This window comes from Sebastes fasciatus, chromosome 3 (assembly GCF_043250625.1).
Source record: "Sebastes fasciatus isolate fSebFas1 chromosome 3, fSebFas1.pri, whole genome shotgun sequence".
NCBI classification, from domain to species: Eukaryota; Metazoa; Chordata; class Actinopteri; order Perciformes; family Sebastidae; genus Sebastes; species Sebastes fasciatus.
Genome location: NC_133797.1, coordinates 5,059,273 through 5,078,903, shown reverse-complemented (window position 1 = coordinate 5,078,903; position 19,631 = coordinate 5,059,273). Strand labels below are relative to the sequence as shown.

The window sequence follows — 19,631 nt, the reverse complement described above, 5'->3', positions numbered from 1 at the left end:
TTGGGTTTGTTTCCAACAGCTTCTGGGAACTACTTGAACAAACACTGATAGATTGAGATCTGAATGCAGGCATGCTGATTAGTTTATCGCATGCATGTACACGTCAGACTGAGATGTGTTAACGTGATGTGGGACTATAAAGCCCAGAACTGTTCGGGACCTCCCAGTCGAAGACCATCTCTCATTCACCACAACCAGGTAAGCCTTTTTGCTGCCTTCGTCGCCTCGTAACCATAATAATAATAATAAGGGTTGAAGTGAATTTTAAGAGCTGAGAGGTTAACGTTCTCTTTAATGGCAGGAACGCGTCGTTCATCACCATGAAGTCATCTCTTGTCCTCTGTGTTCTCCTCGGCATCGTCTTCTCTGTCAGGGCTGCATCAGGTATGTAAACTAGAAATAAGTCATTGAGTAGATTCTACTCCTATAGCTTGTGTTGACCCCATATATTCTTTATCTACTATAGTTCATGCTAGAATACAAGTAGGGAGGCTTACTTTTAGTTGCTTCATAGATTTTCAGAAAGCTTTTGATTGCCCGATCCTTCTGACTTTTTGGTTTTTAAGCAGGAGGTGTGAGAAAAGTTACCACAGGGATAACTGGCTTGTGGCGGCCAAGCGTTCATAGCGACGTCGCTTTTTGATCCATAGATGTCGGCTCTTTCTACCATTGCGAAGCAGAATTCACCAAGCGTTGGATTGTTCACCCACTAATGGGGAACTTGAGCTAAGTTTAGACCGTCGTGAGACAGTTTAGTTTTACCCTACTGATGATGTGTTGTTGCAATAGCAATCCTTCTTCTCAGTTTCAAATGATTAAAATCTCAGTTTCAAATTAATACAAATTGTATCTACTGTAGTTCGTGTTATAGATCTCAGTTTCAAATGATTAAAATCTAAAAATTTATTTTACAATGCCTTAAAAGTTCTTTACCAAACCCCCGTTGCTTGTGTGTAGGTCAGTGAATAGAAGAGGTTGGTTCAATTAATATATTTTTACTTGGTGTCAAATCATAACAAATGTTCATTTCTTTTGGAGTTATCGTCCAAACGGACAAACCAACCAACAAACCAACGCCGGTGTAAACATAACCTCCTTCCTAGGCCTTTGGCCTTGGCGGAGGTAATAAGAGTCCCACCGTTAGGTCTCATCTTTCTGAGCTTTTACACCGTGCAGCCTCTGCTAAACCTCTTTTGTTCTCTCAGGTTTGCCTAATGTTAGCTTTATATCGCTTCAGGCTGGTGCACGCCAAGGGGTAGTGTACGAGCAGGGAGGCATCTGATTGGTTCTTTCCAAGCGGACCTCGAGGCAGTGATTGGTAGATGTTTTTACAGGATTACAGCAGCTACAGATGACGGCTCTTTTCCGGTCCTTTTTTTCAGAGCTCATCAGTAATGGATCGCTGTCGGGGTGCAAAGACCATTTCAACCAATATAACAAATAGTGTATACTGGAGGACATCATCATCTCTGCCTTTAATATCGATTACATTTATGTTTTCAAACGAATAAAATACGTGTTGATTTGTGGCAGATATGATTGTAACATCTTTTATGAGGGTTTTACGTGATGATCTTTTTTGATTAATACAGATTTTAATTCTTTTCTTCACAGTGCCTCCTACTGTAGAGGCTGTCACTAATACAACCCGGCCAACCGTCACGGCTACAACCGTCCCAACTACAGTGACAGGGCTTTACAATGACACTACTACCACACCGACCACTATTACCATGACTACACGATACACTACCATCGCGACCACTGTTACCACGACTACAGCCACATCAATTCCTTGTTGTTCCCCTCCTTCTCAAACGACGGAAACAACAACACAAACAACAACACCAACAACAACACCAACACCACAACCATTCCCTACTACACAGGCTCCTCTGTCATCGCCTTCTCAAATGACAGAAACAACAACACCACCAATAATAACACCAACAACACAACCATTCCCTACTACACAGGCTCCTCTGTCATCGCCTTCTCAATTGACGGAAACAACACCACCACCAATAATAACACCAACAACACAACCATTCCCTACTACACAGGCTCCTCTGTCATCGCCTTCTCAATTGACGGAAACAACACCACCACCAATAATAACACCAACAACACAACCATTCCCTACTACACAGGCTCCTCTGTCATCGCCTTCTCAATTGACGGAAACAACACCACCAATCTCGACTACACAGGCTCCTCTGTCACCGAGCCAGATGGCGTGTCCTGAAGGATGGGAGGTGTTCCAGGGTCGTTGCTACTACTTTGTGAATGACGGCATGACCTGGCCTCAGGCTCAGGTAAACACTTAAAATAAGACCACAGTACCAAAACATTCTCTCTGTAGAAAACCCAAGGTTAAAGGTGCAATGTGTAATACCTGGCCACATGCTCCAAACAAATAGAGGGCAGCATTTCACCTCTACTACTGGGTCCATACAATCTATATTTTCAGTTATATATATATATATATATATAAATAAAAGCCAACTATTAATACGCAAAATTCAACCAAAATAACACCCACTATCTTTGCCATCTTTGTGTTTACTGTGACACTACCTGGGAGCTGCGTGGTGTGGTTTGACAGTTTAATTATTGGATTAAATTCAGTGGCCGAAACGAGGAAACCGCCTCGGGTTCTCCTTCTGATACTTTGTGTCCTTGGTGGTCCAGCTTTGCTCAGTGACTACAGACCGGATTGTCCTTCACCCAAACTAAATTTAAAACGTTTAAAAGAACTGCACTCTCTGTAATTCCACATCCCGTCTAGCTTAAAGCTGCAGTGGGTAGAAATGGAGCAAATATGATTAACAAAAGTTATTTTTATAAAAACGGTCACTATATCCTGACAGTAGTGCATGAGACAGGTAATCTGGAAAAAAATCATGTTCCTCTGTGTCCTCCGGGGCTCCTAACGGCATCTGCAAGATTTCACAGACCGGAGGAAAACAACCAATCAGAGCTGATCTGGAGTCTGCCATCCAGCTTCCGTCTATGAGAGCTATAAGTCAATCACTCACAAACTCCGACCAAACGGTCAAACTAGGTAGCGCTGATCAAATATGAATCAATATTCTGTTACTGTAATGTCTATTTCTCACCTAAAATGTTTCCAGAATCATCTTGTAGTGTACTGTTCAACTGTAAAATGAGAAAGTTTGTGACTCGGCAGCCATGTTGAGATCAAGTTGAGGAAATACCAAGCACCGCCCACCAGCCAGAGCACAGCCAATAGGAACACTCTCTCTCTGAAATGACCTGTGATTGGTCAAAGTCTCCCGTCATGGGCTAGATTCTTTAAAGCCTGAAAACAGAGCCATGAGGAGGTGCAGAAGTCTAGTTTTTCTCTCAGAACACATGAATTGATGGCCATCTATAATTTATCATAATGTATTCTTTCTGACCCCACCCTGTATCCAAGTGTGGCACTTGCGGCAAGCGAACCTGACCCCCTCTTCCCCCAATGCAATTGACTGGGCGTAACTTGACTGGGATCTGTGCCGCACTGCAGGATTAATGTTGCATAATGTTCACTTAAAAAGTCAAAATTCAAATATTTTTTATATATATTTTGCACTTTCCTGGCAGAAATGGGCTTCCATAGATATATATTCATACTAAAAAGTAAAAGTTAAAAATATGATGGAATGTGTTTCCTTTAATCAGGTCAAGAAGGATGAATATTTGGTTATCTGTTTCAAATCAACATTTGTGCTGTGCATTTATTTTTTTCTATTATTATTTTAGACTGAAGCAACAATAGAAGCCACCAGAGCAATATATCATGTCCATTACATTCATGTTTTGTGTGTTTTCAATGGATAATTCAATGCAGTTGATTTCTTACATAGTGTGCACACATTTTGATATCACCACAATCTAATTTCTATGCAGGAAATGTTCTATCTGTATAAAGCATTATATGTATATATGTATAAAGCAGGACGTTGACCATGTGCTCATCAGGAACTTGGTCTTCAATGTGTCTCTTTTTTTCCTCACGTCTTCTTCTCCTCCACCAGTCGAACTGTGCCATGCTCGAGTCCATGTTGGTCTCCGTCCACAGCGCTCAGGAGTACGGTTTCCTCCAACAACTCACCCAAAATAATGGAAATCAAGAAGCTTGGCTGGGCGGTTTCTACCTCCAGGTACCAACCATATCCTGATATGACATTAGTAGCTATGATAATCTGCCACACCACAAAGAAATACAAGCATGAGAGACAAGAGAGGAATTTCTGGAATATCATAATATATAATGTGTTTTGAGATGTGTTTTCCAGACTGAGGGAGTGGCATACTTTTATGAACACTTGTTGTCAAATAGGGCAGCATGGTCAAACTATGGCGCTCTATGTACCCCTCTAGCGTCGGTTTTGCTCGTTACATGCATACACTGTCTTTTCAAAATAAACTTCCGTGTTCACATGAAACAACTTTGTTAGGTTTAGGCAACAAAACTACTTGGTTAGGTTTAGGAAAAGACTGGTTCATTCATCTTCAACCGCTTATCCGAGGTCGGGTCACAGGGGCAACAGCTCCAGCAGGGGACCCCAAACTGGGGGATCCCGAGGCGTTCCCATGCCAGTGTGGAGATATAATCTCTCCACCTAGTCCTGGGTCTTCCCCCTTGGCCTCCTCCCAGCTGGTCCTGCCTGGAACACCTCCCTAAGGAGTAGCTGCTCTACTCCGAGTCCCTCACGGATGACTGAGCTTCTCACCCTATCTCTAAGGGAGATGCCAGCCACCCTCCTGAGAAAACCCATTTTGGCCACTTGTACCCGCGATCTGGTTTTTTTGGTCATGACCCAGCCCTAATGACCATAGGTGAGAGTACGAACGAAGATTGACCGGTAGATCGAGAGCTTTGCCTTCCGGCTCAGCTCTCTTTTTGTCACAACGGTGCGGTAAAGCGAATGCGAAAGTGGCCTAAATCGCATTTCGAGCACTGAATCTGTCATGGTGATGCAACACCATGAAAGTCATGGAGCTTTACATCAGGGCCACGCTGCAAACCCCGACTCACACACTGCTCCAAAGACATATTTAATAAATGGTGCTGAAGGACCTCAGTGTAGCTTTGGACATGGTCCACCATGCTATTTTAATCATTTGCCGAGTGGTGTGTTGTTGTTGTTTTTTGTCATTTTTCGAAGATGGTGTAAAGTCTTTTTGCTTCAATTCAGAACTCCCTCTGCATTTCTATCCAGAACAGAGTCAGACAAAAATAAACAGTCCAATGTTAACCCCCCCACCCCATCTAATGTCTTCAACTGTGCTCGTTTGCTGTTTGATTTTTATCCGTTCCTATTTTACGTTGTTGTTTTAAATTAGTCCCCACTGTACAACGAAGCACTGATGATGATCTTGTGCTTTCCCTCCAGGACCAGTGGTTATGGATGGATGGTTCCTGGTTCTACAACAACAGCTTGAGCGGGGAATCCCAGGACAGCAGCAACCCATGCCTAATGCTCAATTCTTATGGTAAGAAAACACAAACATGAAGGTCCAGGGACTCTAATAATACAATCTATAGGTGGCTTTTACAAACTACAGCAGTGAGTTGCCTGATGGCCCGCAGCCAGTAGAAAGCAGAAAACAATACGTCAGAAATCAATCACTTTCTGATTTTCGATTTGGACAAAATATTTCCTACATGTTGACCTGTATGAGAGAGTGTTAGAACGTGGTTTGATTAACCAGAATGACCAACCATTCAGGATACAGGGGCCCAAAGTTGACCACATATTGGATGCCCACCCCTTCTAAAGCAAAGAGGTACAGCTGATGTTGAGTCTGTATTTGGTTCTAAAATGAGCATTGTAAACTAGCTCTAGTTGCTAGACGTTTTCCCCCCAATGCCATCACATGGTCCTGTGCCATGAGCAGAGAAGTTCCACACAAAGCGTCAGGGAAGGCTTTTGCAGTTTTTATACTGCGCTGCACAACCATCTGAGAAGTAGAACACCTTCCCTAGGAGTTCTCCTAGCTTTCTTTCAAGCGGCCGTATGACAAGAGGTGGACTGCAGCAACAGGCAGAACATACTGTCCAGGTCCAAATGAGATGAGCCAGTTATCATCAGCCCTTGACCAGTGGCTTCAAAATAAAAAAGGAAAGGTCTTCACACCTTCACATGACTTTGCACTAGGGGTGGGGAGAAAAAATAGATTCACCTATGTATCGCAGTTTTTTTTTTTGACGATTTTGAAATAGATTGTTTTTAACGCCAGAATCGATATATTTGCTTCATTTGAGTCTATGCAGAGGTAGATGGAGGTTACCACTTTTATTGTTGTAGTCTGAGTAACATGACATCATAGCCGTTCCGTATCCTTCAACCAAAACAAACAGTAAGCGGCCGCTGTGAGCCGAAACGAAAAAGTAGAAAACGGTGGAGGGTCCGCGTAGATACGATCTGCACCCTCACATGTTAAATCCAGCATGGTAAACACTACACATCCAGTAAAGGATGGAAACACTTTGGGTTTCATACATTGACAGGAAAAGCAGAGCTAGACATCACGGCTAAAGCTGCATGCTAACTCTGTCACGGACAGGAAACGTTATCGTATCGCGGTAACGCGGCAGTCGAGCCGGCCGTCGCTCTCATCTCCGTGGTCAAATGGACCGACGCTACAACTGTAGAGCACCATATACTGACATTTATGTTAAATGCATTCAAACAGCCCCGATGGAGCTGACCATGGATGGACAAAGAGAACGGAGCTGACGGGAGAGCTAGAGACGGACTTGGAGAAGTTAGAGGAAGTATGCATGTGTGACTACGTCCGGTTTTCAAGATAAGGTGTTAACAAAGGGAACTGTATACACAAAATACATCTATGGAAATAAGATTGATTGGATTATATTCACCCGAAGTATAAAACATTACATGTCCCTTATAAATTAAAAAGAAAATAACACTAATTTGTGAGGGAAATGTCTTTATTCTTTGATTTTTTGGGTTGCTGGTTAAAATTAAATGAATAATTCCTGACAATGACTGATATATTTGACTTCAGGATATCTCTGACTACATATATGCTGGAAATCAAACATTCTTACTGTATCAATTTAGATATTTTCCAAAGTAAAAGTCCCTAAAAGAGTATTATTCAACTTTTTCCCATGGTTTAGAGTTAAGAAAGTTAACAAAAATTTCAATAAATCGTGGTATCGAATCGCAATACTTAAAAATCGCAAAACATATCGAATCGGCACGCAAGTATCGAGATAGTATCGAATCGGGAGATAGGTGAATCAACCGATAGCGGGCATGAAACATGAAACCGTCAGGAGATGTAAAGAAGTGTCTACCCTATAACACAGCGCAGCCACTTCCAAAATTATTAGAATTCTGTCAAAATATGGCTGATCCGATCCGAAATGTAACGGGGTTCTTCCTTGTAGCCCATGCTACGCTACACCCTTCCACCAAGTTTCATGAAAATCAAGCCAGTAGTTTGATTTCTGATGGAATGCCCCAGTAGTGACTGTGACAATGATTTAGCTCATCACATACAGAATGAAAAAAAAAATCAAAGCTTTCAGATACTTGGCGTGAGTTCAGGCATTTATTATCTGCACAGTTACATAACGCTCCGCTCCATTATTCTCACGGCCTTTTTTTTCTAATCTTCTCTTTCCGCAGAAGCATGGAGCAATTCCCAGTGCAACGCTGGTGACTATTCCTCCATCTGTGTGAAGAACTCCAATGTCCGTAAGTCAATTTGATCTATTTGCATGACAGAAAAACATATAAGGGAGGTTACAACATGAAAGAGAAGATTAATTCAGAATGCTTACATTGTCCTTCATGTTACACTGATTCTTACAAAATGATCTTACTTGTGAAGGCCCTACTAAGTTGTGTTAGTAGTTATCAGAACAGCCTGAAACGATTTAGTTTCACACATGCGCTCGATCAACAGGAGTGATCGGTTCAGCCATTTAGTTTTTGGCTCTGCTGGTAAACTGTTCTCAATCACACCAAGGGAATGAAGTATTTTAAGCAGTTTAATACTGCTGTGTAACAAATCTGCCTAGACGTAGTATCCAACACTCGAACAGGAAAAGAGAGTCAGACGATCGTAGGTGAAAACGTCTTGATGTGGATTTGAACTCACAGGATTGTTGTAAATTGTACGACGATGTCTAATTGTCTTTCTGCTTGACATTCACAGCACCGTCCATGTTGTGTCCTCAAGGCTGGACGGGGTTCCAGGGACGCTGTTACTACCACAACTATGAGTCTCTGAGCTGGCCTGACGCTGATGTAAACACACAGTATAACTGCCATGCCCATATTGATTACAAAATTGATAAACATGCAGTCACAGATTAGAGAAATACAAATTTAATCAATTATAAACAGGTTCATTCGCCCATCATTTGCTCTTGTGATATTCACATTAACAAGTAGGACAGTGGAGTTGTTTTGGATTAGATTTTTGATGATCTCACACAAACCTAGATGTTTTCAGTTCTTCAGAGTAACAAGTCCTAAAGCTCAAAGCTTACTTTGCTGGATAATGACCAAAACTTTTCCAAGTTTAACCCCAAACATTATGTTCTTTTTTGAGGGACCAAGTTAGCTGGATGAAGGAATATTTTAGCCTGCATTACTTTTGAATAATAGGACCTGCCACTTGAAATGAAGCGAGGACTATGAGGTTGAAGTGCTAACTATACACATCCACCTCAAAGGATCTGATTAGGAATTGTAGTCCTTTTTGCTTCCTCTGCCCTCTTACGCCGAATTCACACCAGAGCGGCGGAAAAGTGCGGCCTGCGGCGAGCTGCCGTGCAATGTCTAATGAAAAGCTGCGGCGGCCGCTCCCGAGCTCTGCGAGCTGCGGCCGTTTTTTGATTCTGCGGTGAAGTGCGGCCAAACTAAAATTGGGAAAAGTTTAACTTTTAAGGGGCAAAGTGCGGCTAAAGAGGACCCACAACCAATCAGTAAACAGTGACTCGTGTGACATGTTGACCAATGTGACAAAGAATTTCTTCCCGCCTGAAACACATAAACACGCCTCCCAGCTGCAGAAAAATTTAATCATTGTGGCGAGCTGCACCTCGCCGCTGCCTGGTGTGAATTTGGCGTGTGTTAAACATGAGTTATTGCAGGTTTGAATTCATCACACAGTTGAAAAAGGAGGTCTTCAAGTCTAATCCAACAGACACAGTCAAACCTAGTTTACTCTCCCTCTGTTTCTCTTTACCTCCCACAATCACTTTCTTTCCTTCTCCTCCTCTCGCATCTTTCACTCTCCTTCTTAATTCATCCTCGTCTTCATCTGTCACCTCTGTACCTCTTTATTGTTACCAACTCTTCCTTGGCGTTGGTTTCACCTCTTCGTCTCTGTGTGCTCTATTCCACGCTTCATCCTTCTTCTGTCTTCTTTCTCTCCGCCAGGTTAACTGTGCTGGTCTCGGGGCCAGCCTGGTCTCAGTCCACAGCCCTGACGAGTATTTCTTCCTCTACAAGCAGACTGCTGCTAATGGATACACTGCAAGCTGGCTGGGTGGATTCTACCTGGAGGTGAGATGATGAAGCAATACATTAAGTATTAAGATGTTCTGTGTTGTATTGTTGATTTACAGAGTTTAATATACTCTGTAAATCAACCCCACTGCACCAATGTTTACCTGGATCATCTTATTTCTTCTACAATCAATAAAACAATACACACACAAACTGGCTTTAGATACTAATGATAGTGTCACCAACACACGGAGAAATAAGATAAATCCATCAGAACTTTGTTATTAACAGATAATGTTTCCCCGTCTCCCTCCAGGACCAGTGGATGTGGCTCGATGGTTCCTGGTTTTATCAGGGATTTTTTACTCAGATGTCTCCAGACGTTACCTACCCATGCCTTTCAACATACAACACTGGTAAGAAACACACTTGGTGGTTAAAACAATCTCAGTTTCATCCAACCTAAACATATGCTCTTGGTCATTTTTTTTAAATCAAACCTCAGCTTAAAGTAATAATCTCGAAGATATTTGCAGTATTACCAACTGGGGCTGCGATCAAAAAGTATTTTTCTCTTAGGAAGGTTCCTAACGGAGTGAAATGACCCGGAAGTATCTCAGTAGCAGCCGTGATAAGAGCTGTTTGAATTCTCTAAATGCTGAGGAAAGGTGCTTCAATGCCTATCCTTTAGCATAGGATACACTGGACCATCCTTTACCAAAGGAAAGGAGATAATGCCGCCCCACAATTCCTTGTATCTGCAACATTTAAAGCGACGCACCATTCTGCCGTACATGTAAACATCTTACATAGATTAATTATTTTCATACAGTCATATACTAATGGGGATTAATTTTTTTTCTCTTCTTTTAAATATAAATAAATATTACGTCGTGTTACCTGTTACCACCAGTAAACAGGGTGTCGCCAAATCACAGCCCAGTCGCCCGGAAAATTTTTTGGTATTGGACGTTTCATCAAACCAGGGATACGTTCAATGTTGACGTTTTTGCATTCGGTCAGAGAAAGTGACGTAGTTTAAAGAGCGAAAAATGGACACATCGGGGCGGGCGGGCGAGAAGAAGGATGCGTCCAACAAACACAAGGCTTTCATCTAGGAGACCACTGTTCATGTCCCGTGTCCACAACGTTCAGTATCATTTTCACTGTACAAACGTAGTAGTTTTAATCCCAACCATGTCCTAAACCTAACTATAGTGGTTTTGTTGCGTTGTTGCGTTGTGTTGTTATGTTGTGACATTATAATATGAACACAAACCATGATCTTTTTTCGAACCTTAACCAAGTAGTTTGTTGCCTAACCAATCGTTTCACAACATTAAAGACGTGGCATTGTGCGTTTCTGCAAGCGTCATACAAGGCTGATATGAAACTAACTATTTATGAACCGTATTTTTGGTTCAGAAACGTCGACATTCGGCATATCCAAGGTTTGCAGAAACGTCCAATGACAAACATTTTTTTTTTATAGTGAATGGGTTGCAAATTAATCAGGACTGAAATCTTACAGATTGCCACTTTAAGTGCAGCAAACCTGGTGGTTGCTTTATGGTGTTGAGATAAAACTTGTTTTATGATCCACCACCAGCATGTATGAAGTAGATCTATGAATTATATATATATTTTTTCCAACTGATACGGTATGGCTTTGGACGTTTTTTGCAAAAACCCTTCTACTGTTCTGTATAGGACATGAGAACATGTTCAGTTTTAGTATCTAACCTCTCTCTGTCTTTACAGATGGTTGGAGCAATTACGAATGTAATCAGAACTTCCCTTCGTTTTGTGTGAAGGATGCGGTCGTGTGAAGGATGCTCTATAAATCTGCAAATCACACAGGACAGACGTGCATATTTTACCCAAATGTATTCTTGAATTCTTTCAAAATGGAAAAGTATCTGTGCTATGCAAATTTTACCAAACAAATTAAAGATTAATTTATCATCCCGGAGTTTCAGGGTGGTTCTTTTTTTATTGCATTACATCATGTAGTTGTCAATTTTTCTACACAATAAACAAAAGGTTCTTATCTGTATCCCACTCTGCTCTGTAGACAGACAGACTCTCCTCAGTAAATCCAGTTATCATTTCCAATCTATCTGTTCGAACAGGACCGCTCACTCTCTGTTGTTCCGGTCCAAGCCCCCAGGAAGAACGCCGGTCGTTGATGCCGTATGACGTATGACGATGACGTATGGGTTCATAAAGTGTGTCTAGAGACAATAAATCTATAATACGCTGTGAATTTCTACCACAACTCTCTAGTGAACAAAGCTCCTTGATGATGAGCTCTTTCTATTTCATGTAATTTTCTAACTATCGGATCCACAGTGGTCCCCGACCACTCGTCTCACAGCCAGCTGCACATAGAGACCGATGTTATGTGTCCAGCTCGGAGGACATATAATTATTATTAATTATTATTAATTAGCACAACTGTCTTCTCTGTTAAAAAGGCTCCTCAAGAGGACCAAACCAACTATTTGGCATTGTGTTCGAGATTTGAAAGCAGTGATTAATGCAGTATATGTCAGAGCTCCAGTAGTGCCAAATCTTCCCACTAATTTGACTCAAGTTCCGAATAACATGAAATTTCTCTGTAATATAAGGCTGGTCTTAAATAAACTGCACTGGGTGACGGAGGAAGTGACATTCCTCGGCCGTAACATTTTTAGAAGCGGGAAGCAGCTGTTCCCGCAGATAGTCGAAGCCATCTTGAAAATGTTAAAATCGATTACAAAGAAATAAATGATGGCATTTTTCAGTGTATGACTGTATGTTCCTCAGTAGTATGCAGCATGAAACAGTTAAAGTGATGTATTTTGCAGTATCCTAGACCAGGCTTTAGCCTTTAAACCAGCTCTTAAAGTACTGGACAAAAAAAAACAACTCGTACCACTATTGTAATATTATCCAACAATACAACTTCTTTTGTTTATGACCAATGTTTGTTTACTTTATAAGATACTGCCGGGCTAAGCCAGGACGTTGTTTTTTTGTTTTTTTTTACAGTTTTACCTCAATCACTGTGGCTCAACAATCTTAACTTTCTCTTAACTGTGAGTACAAATGTCACAACTGTTTCATGGGACATTACAACTCTATTGCATGTTTGCAAAAGAGTTGTTTCATTCATGCTTCAAAACCTAGTTATTGTGTCAGTAAATTGGCCAGTTGGCACCAAAATGAAAAGTTGTTTAGTCATCGTGTGAGCCGTACTGGTCAAAATGTTTTTTTCACCATGGTAGTCAACCCTGGAAATGTTTCTTATATATAAATCTCTGTTTCGTTCTACTGTTTCTTTGACACTGACTTCTTACTGTACCGTACCAGAAGGTCAATTTTGTCCAGCTGAATACTGTTGTGTATCGCAATGTCCTTTTAAATTCCCATTTCAACAGTAGGTCTCTACAATACTGTAATAGTTACACAGAAAAAAGTATATGCACATTTGTATGTATACAGTACATGTCTTATAAACAGAACAGTCACTTTTGATCTTTCATGTAAAGTCATAGACAGTGAACAGAAATTGTGCCACAAAATGAAATCAACAACAACCCTGCAACAATGAAAAAACCTGCTGTAGTTCAGTTCAAAAACAACTAATTGTACCTCCTCATCATAGATGTTTATGGAATATACATGTATGTCTGACGATAAAGGAATGTTTCACTGAGAATCAACTCGTCAGTTTTCATCAGCAAGACGTGTGCAGTTGGTTATTGTACTTACTCTTTTGCACACGTGCAATTTGCTTGAGTGAATGAATGAGAAATTTTAATCTGTTGTGAACAACAAAACTAATTGTTTAGAGATTTGAACTTATTGTTTTGAAAAAAAAAAATTCGCATTCGAGAATTGAGCCAAAGCGAACGAGAAAAACTGTAACATTGTTTGCTTGATTTAACCAGATGAGGTGAAATGGTGTGTAGTAGTCCCTCCTGACCAGTTGGGGGCACTATGCAGCCACTGCAGTTACAGCTTGGAGGCACCAAATATTGTAGTATGGAAGTAATTTTTATAAAAGTTTTATTGAATCAGTTTTAATGTTCTGTATCGTTGCTTGGTATGGGAACTTGACTTTGGCAAAAAAAACGTCTCGGTAGCCTCATCAAAGTGGCTAGTAAGATTTCAGTGAGGAGTCGTAGCAACTCATAACGTAATAACTGCGCATAATGTAATAATTTAAATGTAATAAAAGCTCGAAATGTAATAATTAGCACATAATGTAATAAAACCTTGAGAAAGGAACTTAGAAAAATCAGCCTCAGAGGCAAGATAAAAAAAAACCACAAAAAATATTCTTGCTTGCCTTTCAGGGCTTCCGTACATGAGTGTTCAGCGGGCATATTTAAATGTACACAGAAACATTAACATTTTTCTCTCCATTCTTTCCCAACTCTTAAATGTTCCTCTTCTTTTTCTTGTGCCTTCCTTTCTCACTGCTCCTTTCTCTCCTCAGGCTCTCTCAGTGAAGTGCATCTGCTTTCCTCTCAGGGGTTGTGTGTCAAAGTGCATCAGTTAGTCTGCATGACCTTTACTTGCAGTACAGTAAGTAAAGGTTTTTCACATACAATACAACTGGTTGGTCACCTTCATTTGTACATTTGATATAGATTTGTATTTCCTCATTCTTTCACTCTAGTAGAGAATCTTTAAATGTAGTTTGTTTCCCTTTCATCAAAAGTGCTTTAAGCTGCAGTGGGTAGAGATGGAGTGAATATGATATCACTATATCCTGACAGTAGTACATGAGACAGGTACTCTGAAATAAATCATGTTCCTCTGTGTCCTCTGGTGCTCCTAATGGCATCTGCAAGATTTCACAGACCGAGGAAAACAACCAGTCAGAGCTGATCTGGAGTCTGCCGTCCAGCTTCCGTCTATGAGAGCCGGCTGTCAATCACTCGCAAACTCCGACCAAACGGTCAAACTAGGCAGCGCTGATCAAATATGAATCAATATTCTGTTACTGTAATGCCTATTTCTCTCCTCAAATGTTTTCAGAATCATCTTGAATCATCATACTGTTTAGCTGTAAAATGAGAAAGTTTGTGACCAGGCAGCCATGTTGAGATCAAGTTGAGGAAATACCAAGCACCGCCCACCAGCCGGAGCACAGCCAATAGGAACGCTCTCTATCTGAAATAACCTGTGATTGGTCAAAGTTTTCCGCTAGGGCTAGATTTTCTAAAGCCTGAAAACAGAGCCATGAGGAGGTGCAGAAGACTAGTTTTCTCTCAGAACACTAAAATTACAATATGCTAAAAGGTTATTATGGAATTCTTGCCCAATGATGCCCAAAACTACTACATAAACTGCGTGGACTACAATTAGATCAGGGAAAATTGTGTAATTAGCTCATCATCTCAGTCCTCCTTAATGCCTGCAGCACCTGAGCCTCGCAGACTATTCTTAATCACAGCAGCATCTTTTTTCAGCTCTGGCCTTAATCTCAGGGTTTATGTCGGGCTATGTTGACAAAGATACGTGCCTCAAATAGAACTTTAGCATGCAAGCTTAGTGTACACTATTATATAGTTAGCTGTGTGTCCCTGAGGTCAGCTCTCAGTGGAGCTGTTGCCTCAAAGACACGTGTTAATGCAAACTTCTGCCATTTGTTTTCATTAAACTGTGTCCAGGTAAGAATCACATTTTAATGAGGACTAATTGCCATATTTAAGATATTATCTTTATTGCTTTAATGACTGGAGTATATTTTTACTCACATACTGTACCTATAGGTATTTAGGTATTTACTTGAGTGTTTCCATTTGATGCTACTTTATACTTCTACTCCACTACATTTATTTGATAACTTTAGTTGCTTTGGAAATTTAAGTCAATCATCAACCGTCAATACAAATCAACTAATACATTATGATAAATTATTAAGCTAACCAGTAGATAAAGTAATTAAAATGTTTTTTTACCAGCTGCAACAATAAAGTGATGAATAGTGTTTTCATTAGCTTAGAATTTTGCTCCCAATCTAGAATAGCAATATATATTTAAACATAGAGAAATCATAAGAAAATACAAATACGAAATATGTATAACATTGCAAATAATAATGATGAAAAATAGGATCTATCATTAATTGTGTAAAAATGCAAGAATAGTATGAATACATATGAATATTAGTTTAAATGTACTGTATAAATAAATGCAGTGTTAATGCCAGAGTAAACCAGATTATTGCACAGCTGAACTATTGCACACAATTATTTTACTGTGAAGTCAGTATTGCACCATTGAAGATATAATAAATGCTGGGGTTATAGCTACTGATAGGGGTAAATCAAAAATAAATATGCAATATATATATATATATATATATATATATATATACACACACACACAGTTTACAATGAACATGTCTAACGTTACCGTTTTCTAGACTAGATAAGGGTATATTTGATCCTAAATACAATCTAAATTTATTTACTTTAAGTTGATAACGGAACTGACATTGGAGCGTGTTCCATGACGAAAACAAACCGGCGTTGCACGTCGTCAGTAAGGGCAGCTGGTTAAGCCTGTTGGAGGGTTTTATAACCCACTTCCACTCCCCACTGATGGTTTGGGATGGCACTTGATATGGCGGACCCTCCACTCCTCAGACCTATTATAAAATTACTAAGAATCACAATATATGACTAAAATTACAAACTTATTATGCACCTAAAAATGAACTTGAAAAAGTCAACAAACACGTCACAAGTGGTGAACTTGGAAATTTCAGAAACTTTCCACTGCCGAGGTCGTGAATACGACAAGAGGGGGCGTTCATATGGGCCCAACTCGTAAACACGGTAAACACAACCTCATTTGAAGGCACCATACTGGTCCTTTAAGTAAAGGATCTGAGAGCTTCTACCACCACTGCTCATTTCACAGTCAAACATGTAAAACTGAAGCTACATCAAGGGTGATGGCTGGTGCTAATGGACAAATATGGTCACATTCAATTCTAGAGTGCCATGGTAAAGCACAGCTTCCCATCCGGTGATTACTAACAAGTCCAATGAATTTCCTGAGTTACTAATGCACATTTTTTTCCCCTGGAGCTGTAACATGTAAGATATGGATGGAATGTTGAAACCAGGGAGGAGCTGTGAAGGATGTTTGTATCATCACTTGGGTGGTATTCTTATCAAGAGTGACTTTCACTGAGAGCTACAGCAGATGGACTCAGCTGCTAGACGGTGTTTTGTCCCAGAAAACTAATTCAGATTCCCTGGTGTCTGACTCAGCTGTGGCTGGCATTTATTACCGTAACTGTTGCACCATCCTTCTTCCTGTGAGGCTATGACTACATGCTGGTCATACACGGAGGTCACTTCTCACAGAAGATCTGTTATTATGTTTTTGCAGATGAATTTCAGGGTGCTAAAACATTTCCAGAGGACTGGTGGTTAAAATAAGTGACATACAGTATGTTTAGGTTTACCAAATAAAATCAGTTGAGGAAATACCAAGCACAGCCCACCAGCCGGAGCACAGCCAATAGGAACGCTCTCTCTCTCTCTCTCTGAAATGACCTGTGATTGGTCAAAGTCTCCCGGCACGGGGTTAACATTTTTAAAGCCTGAAAACAGAGCCATGAGGAGGTGCAGAAGTCTAGTTTTTCTCTTAACTTGAATTACAATATGCTGAAAAGTTATGGATTTTTTTTCCCCAATGATGCCAAAAATGTGTTGCCTACTGCATCTTTGCAACCTGTAGACTCCTCATTAAATGTTATATAATATTTTACTGCCCAAGGATATGTCAAAATTACAAAAATACTTCTTTGAATATTGCACATTAAGTTATATACGGTATGATGTTAGAGGCCTAATTCATTAAAAACATTTTGCATTCAATTGCATCGCATTTATGAGAAGAAATTCTCTTTTTTTTAATGATATAAAATCTTGACTTTAAAACACACAGAACATGCTGCGGTGAAGTCACTCCAGTTCAGTGAGAAGAAAAGAACAGTTTACTGGACTGTACATTCGTCTTTACAGAGGAAATTCATAGATTGATGTATTCCACCACAACCTCAACAAATCAATACAAGTAGAGTTCCAGCCGTGACTTGTGCAGCCACGAGCTGTCTGGATGTGAGCTAATGACATTTCCCCATCGACAACCCACTCACTGATCACCTCGTCACCCCCCCTGACCACCCTGTGTCCCTCCTGTTGTATAGTACATCCCAACCCACATCCACCGTTACAGCCTGACTCTCTGTGCTCTGACGGCTATAATTGGCTCTGTTGGCCTAGTCTGGCTAATGCATTATAAAAGCTCCCCTGGCCCGGCTTATCCGACAGCGCTTACAGATTCACACCTCCGTGTCGCCGCAACATGTTCTGTACATGCTGAGAACCTCAGCAAAAGCACAGTTGACACCCACAGACTGCTGGCATCCTGGGTGAAAATAGAGAGGAGGACAACGGAGCGCTGGCAGAAAGACACAGTGAAGGAATTGCTGTCACGAGACAAACTGTAATCAGGAAGAATCACAATTTCAAGGAAGAATCACAATTTCAAGGTGAGTGTGTGTTCGGAGTAAAATTTTGTATAGAAGTAGTTTCATTTCAGTATTTCCAGAGAGGACCTTAGCTACCATTGAGGACACTGAGGTCATGTCCTTTGTATTTTTTGTATTTTGATTTGGGAGTTTTATCAACCTGAGGGGAGTTTACATTGAACAATTAAAAATGTACAATTTTTTTAGGCTAATTCTGTTATTTCACCCGAGGCCATTAAATAGGTATATCGGTCGCTATAGGCAGCATAGATGTGGGTCCTTGGGGGCCTACTATGCTTACTACATTTTAAAAGTGAAAGTAAAATTTAAAAAGAAACACCTTCTAACATGTTGTGAAACTGAATGAAACATCACCTTTTGAACACAAACAAAAAGGCTTCTTTAGGTTTAGGCAACAAAAACAGGTTTAGGCAATAAAACTACAACTTCTTTAGGTTAGGCAAAAAAAACTACAACTTCACTTCTTTAAGTTTAGGCAACAAAAACAGGTTTAGGCAATACAACTACAACTTCTTTAGGTTTAGGGAAAAACATCATGTTTCGGCTCAAAATATATACGAACACAACTGCACATTGTTGTTTTCACACAGGATGCATACTCCTGCGTGAAATTTCTGTGATTTGTGTCCCATCCAACATCCACCACCTCCACCTTTTATGGAGTTTCACACCATCTATACTACAGCACCTGACTTCTGCTTCTGCTCCTGTAATAATTACTGCGGTTGCTAGAGGTAGCTGTCTTCTTCTTTTATACCTTCTTTCAGTGATATTCATTCATCCACCAGGATTCTGTTTCTGTAACCAAAATGGCCTCTGAAAACACATTTAGATCCTCATTTTGGTAAATAAAATGGTCAGTAAGGTTTCTGGAAAAATAACTATGTAAAATTGTAAAATAAATTAAAGGGAAAATAGATACAATGTTTTGAGGAAGATATAATATTCCAACTACTTCCATTCCAACATCAGGTGCACCCACTTTGGATGTTATCAGCTGATTGAATGGGCGTTGTAAGTGGTTATCAGCGTCATATACATGAGTTAAAGGGGGCCTGCTTGTCAGTGGAACGGGGAGAGGGACGCAATTGCGGACCAGGGGAATCTAAAAGTGATTTAAAGGGAAACAGGAAACACCAAATGAAAACAAGCCTAAAAGGAAGGCTCCCTACACTCAACATATCTTGAAAAGACTAAAACACCACTGCCAAGCAGCTGACTAGAACATAAATGAAACAAAAGAACCAGCGAAGGCAGGCCACAGAGACCTAACCCACTCTAAGAGACTCCAGAGAAGAGAAGAAGCTAAACGGTGAGTGAATCCCACAGATAGGTTCACGTGATACTTCTGCAGATTCACACACCCCTACACAGGCAGAGCAAAAAACAGGACAGCACTCGCACTACCTCTGACAAAGAGACAATGAGTCAGCACCTGAACACTGAAACCAGGGGTAGATATCAGCTTCAACCACCTGATCCTCATCAGGGACGATTAGGCTCCACAGCTGCTTCTGCTCAGAGATAATGAACCCAACCAGCCTGCTGAGTGGCAAGTG

General features: G+C 40.5%; 1 protein-coding gene and 1 long non-coding RNA gene across 3 annotated transcripts in view; one reads left to right on the top strand and one right to left on the bottom strand.

Moving 5' to 3' along the window:
- Positions 1-19,631, bottom strand: part of LOC141765156 (uncharacterized) — a 297,228-nt gene that overhangs the window by 44,013 nt on the left and 233,584 nt on the right. The window lies entirely within an intron of this gene.
- On the top strand, positions 147-11,470 carry LOC141765133 (macrophage mannose receptor 1-like). Its single transcript, XM_074631106.1, has 10 exons — positions 147-198; positions 302-384; positions 1,615-2,315; positions 4,041-4,166; positions 5,403-5,502; positions 7,671-7,739; positions 8,203-8,294; positions 9,435-9,560; positions 9,820-9,919; positions 11,265-11,470. Exons 2-10 carry the CDS (start codon positions 321-323, stop codon positions 11,330-11,332), a joined length of 1,446 nt encoding a protein of 481 aa, XP_074487207.1. The 5' UTR covers positions 147-198; positions 302-320; the 3' UTR covers positions 11,333-11,470.

Coding starts and splice junctions, on each gene's coding strand:
- LOC141765133 (XM_074631106.1), top strand. CDS start 321: ATGAAGTCATCTCTTGTCCTCTGTGTTCTCCTCGGCATCGTCTTCTCT. Junction 4,167..5,402: donor TGGGCGGTTTCTACCTCCAG/GTACCAACCATA, acceptor CTTTCCCTCCAG/GACCAGTGGTTATGGATGGA. Junction 9,561..9,819: donor TGGGTGGATTCTACCTGGAG/GTGAGATGATGA, acceptor GTCTCCCTCCAG/GACCAGTGGATGTGGCTCGA.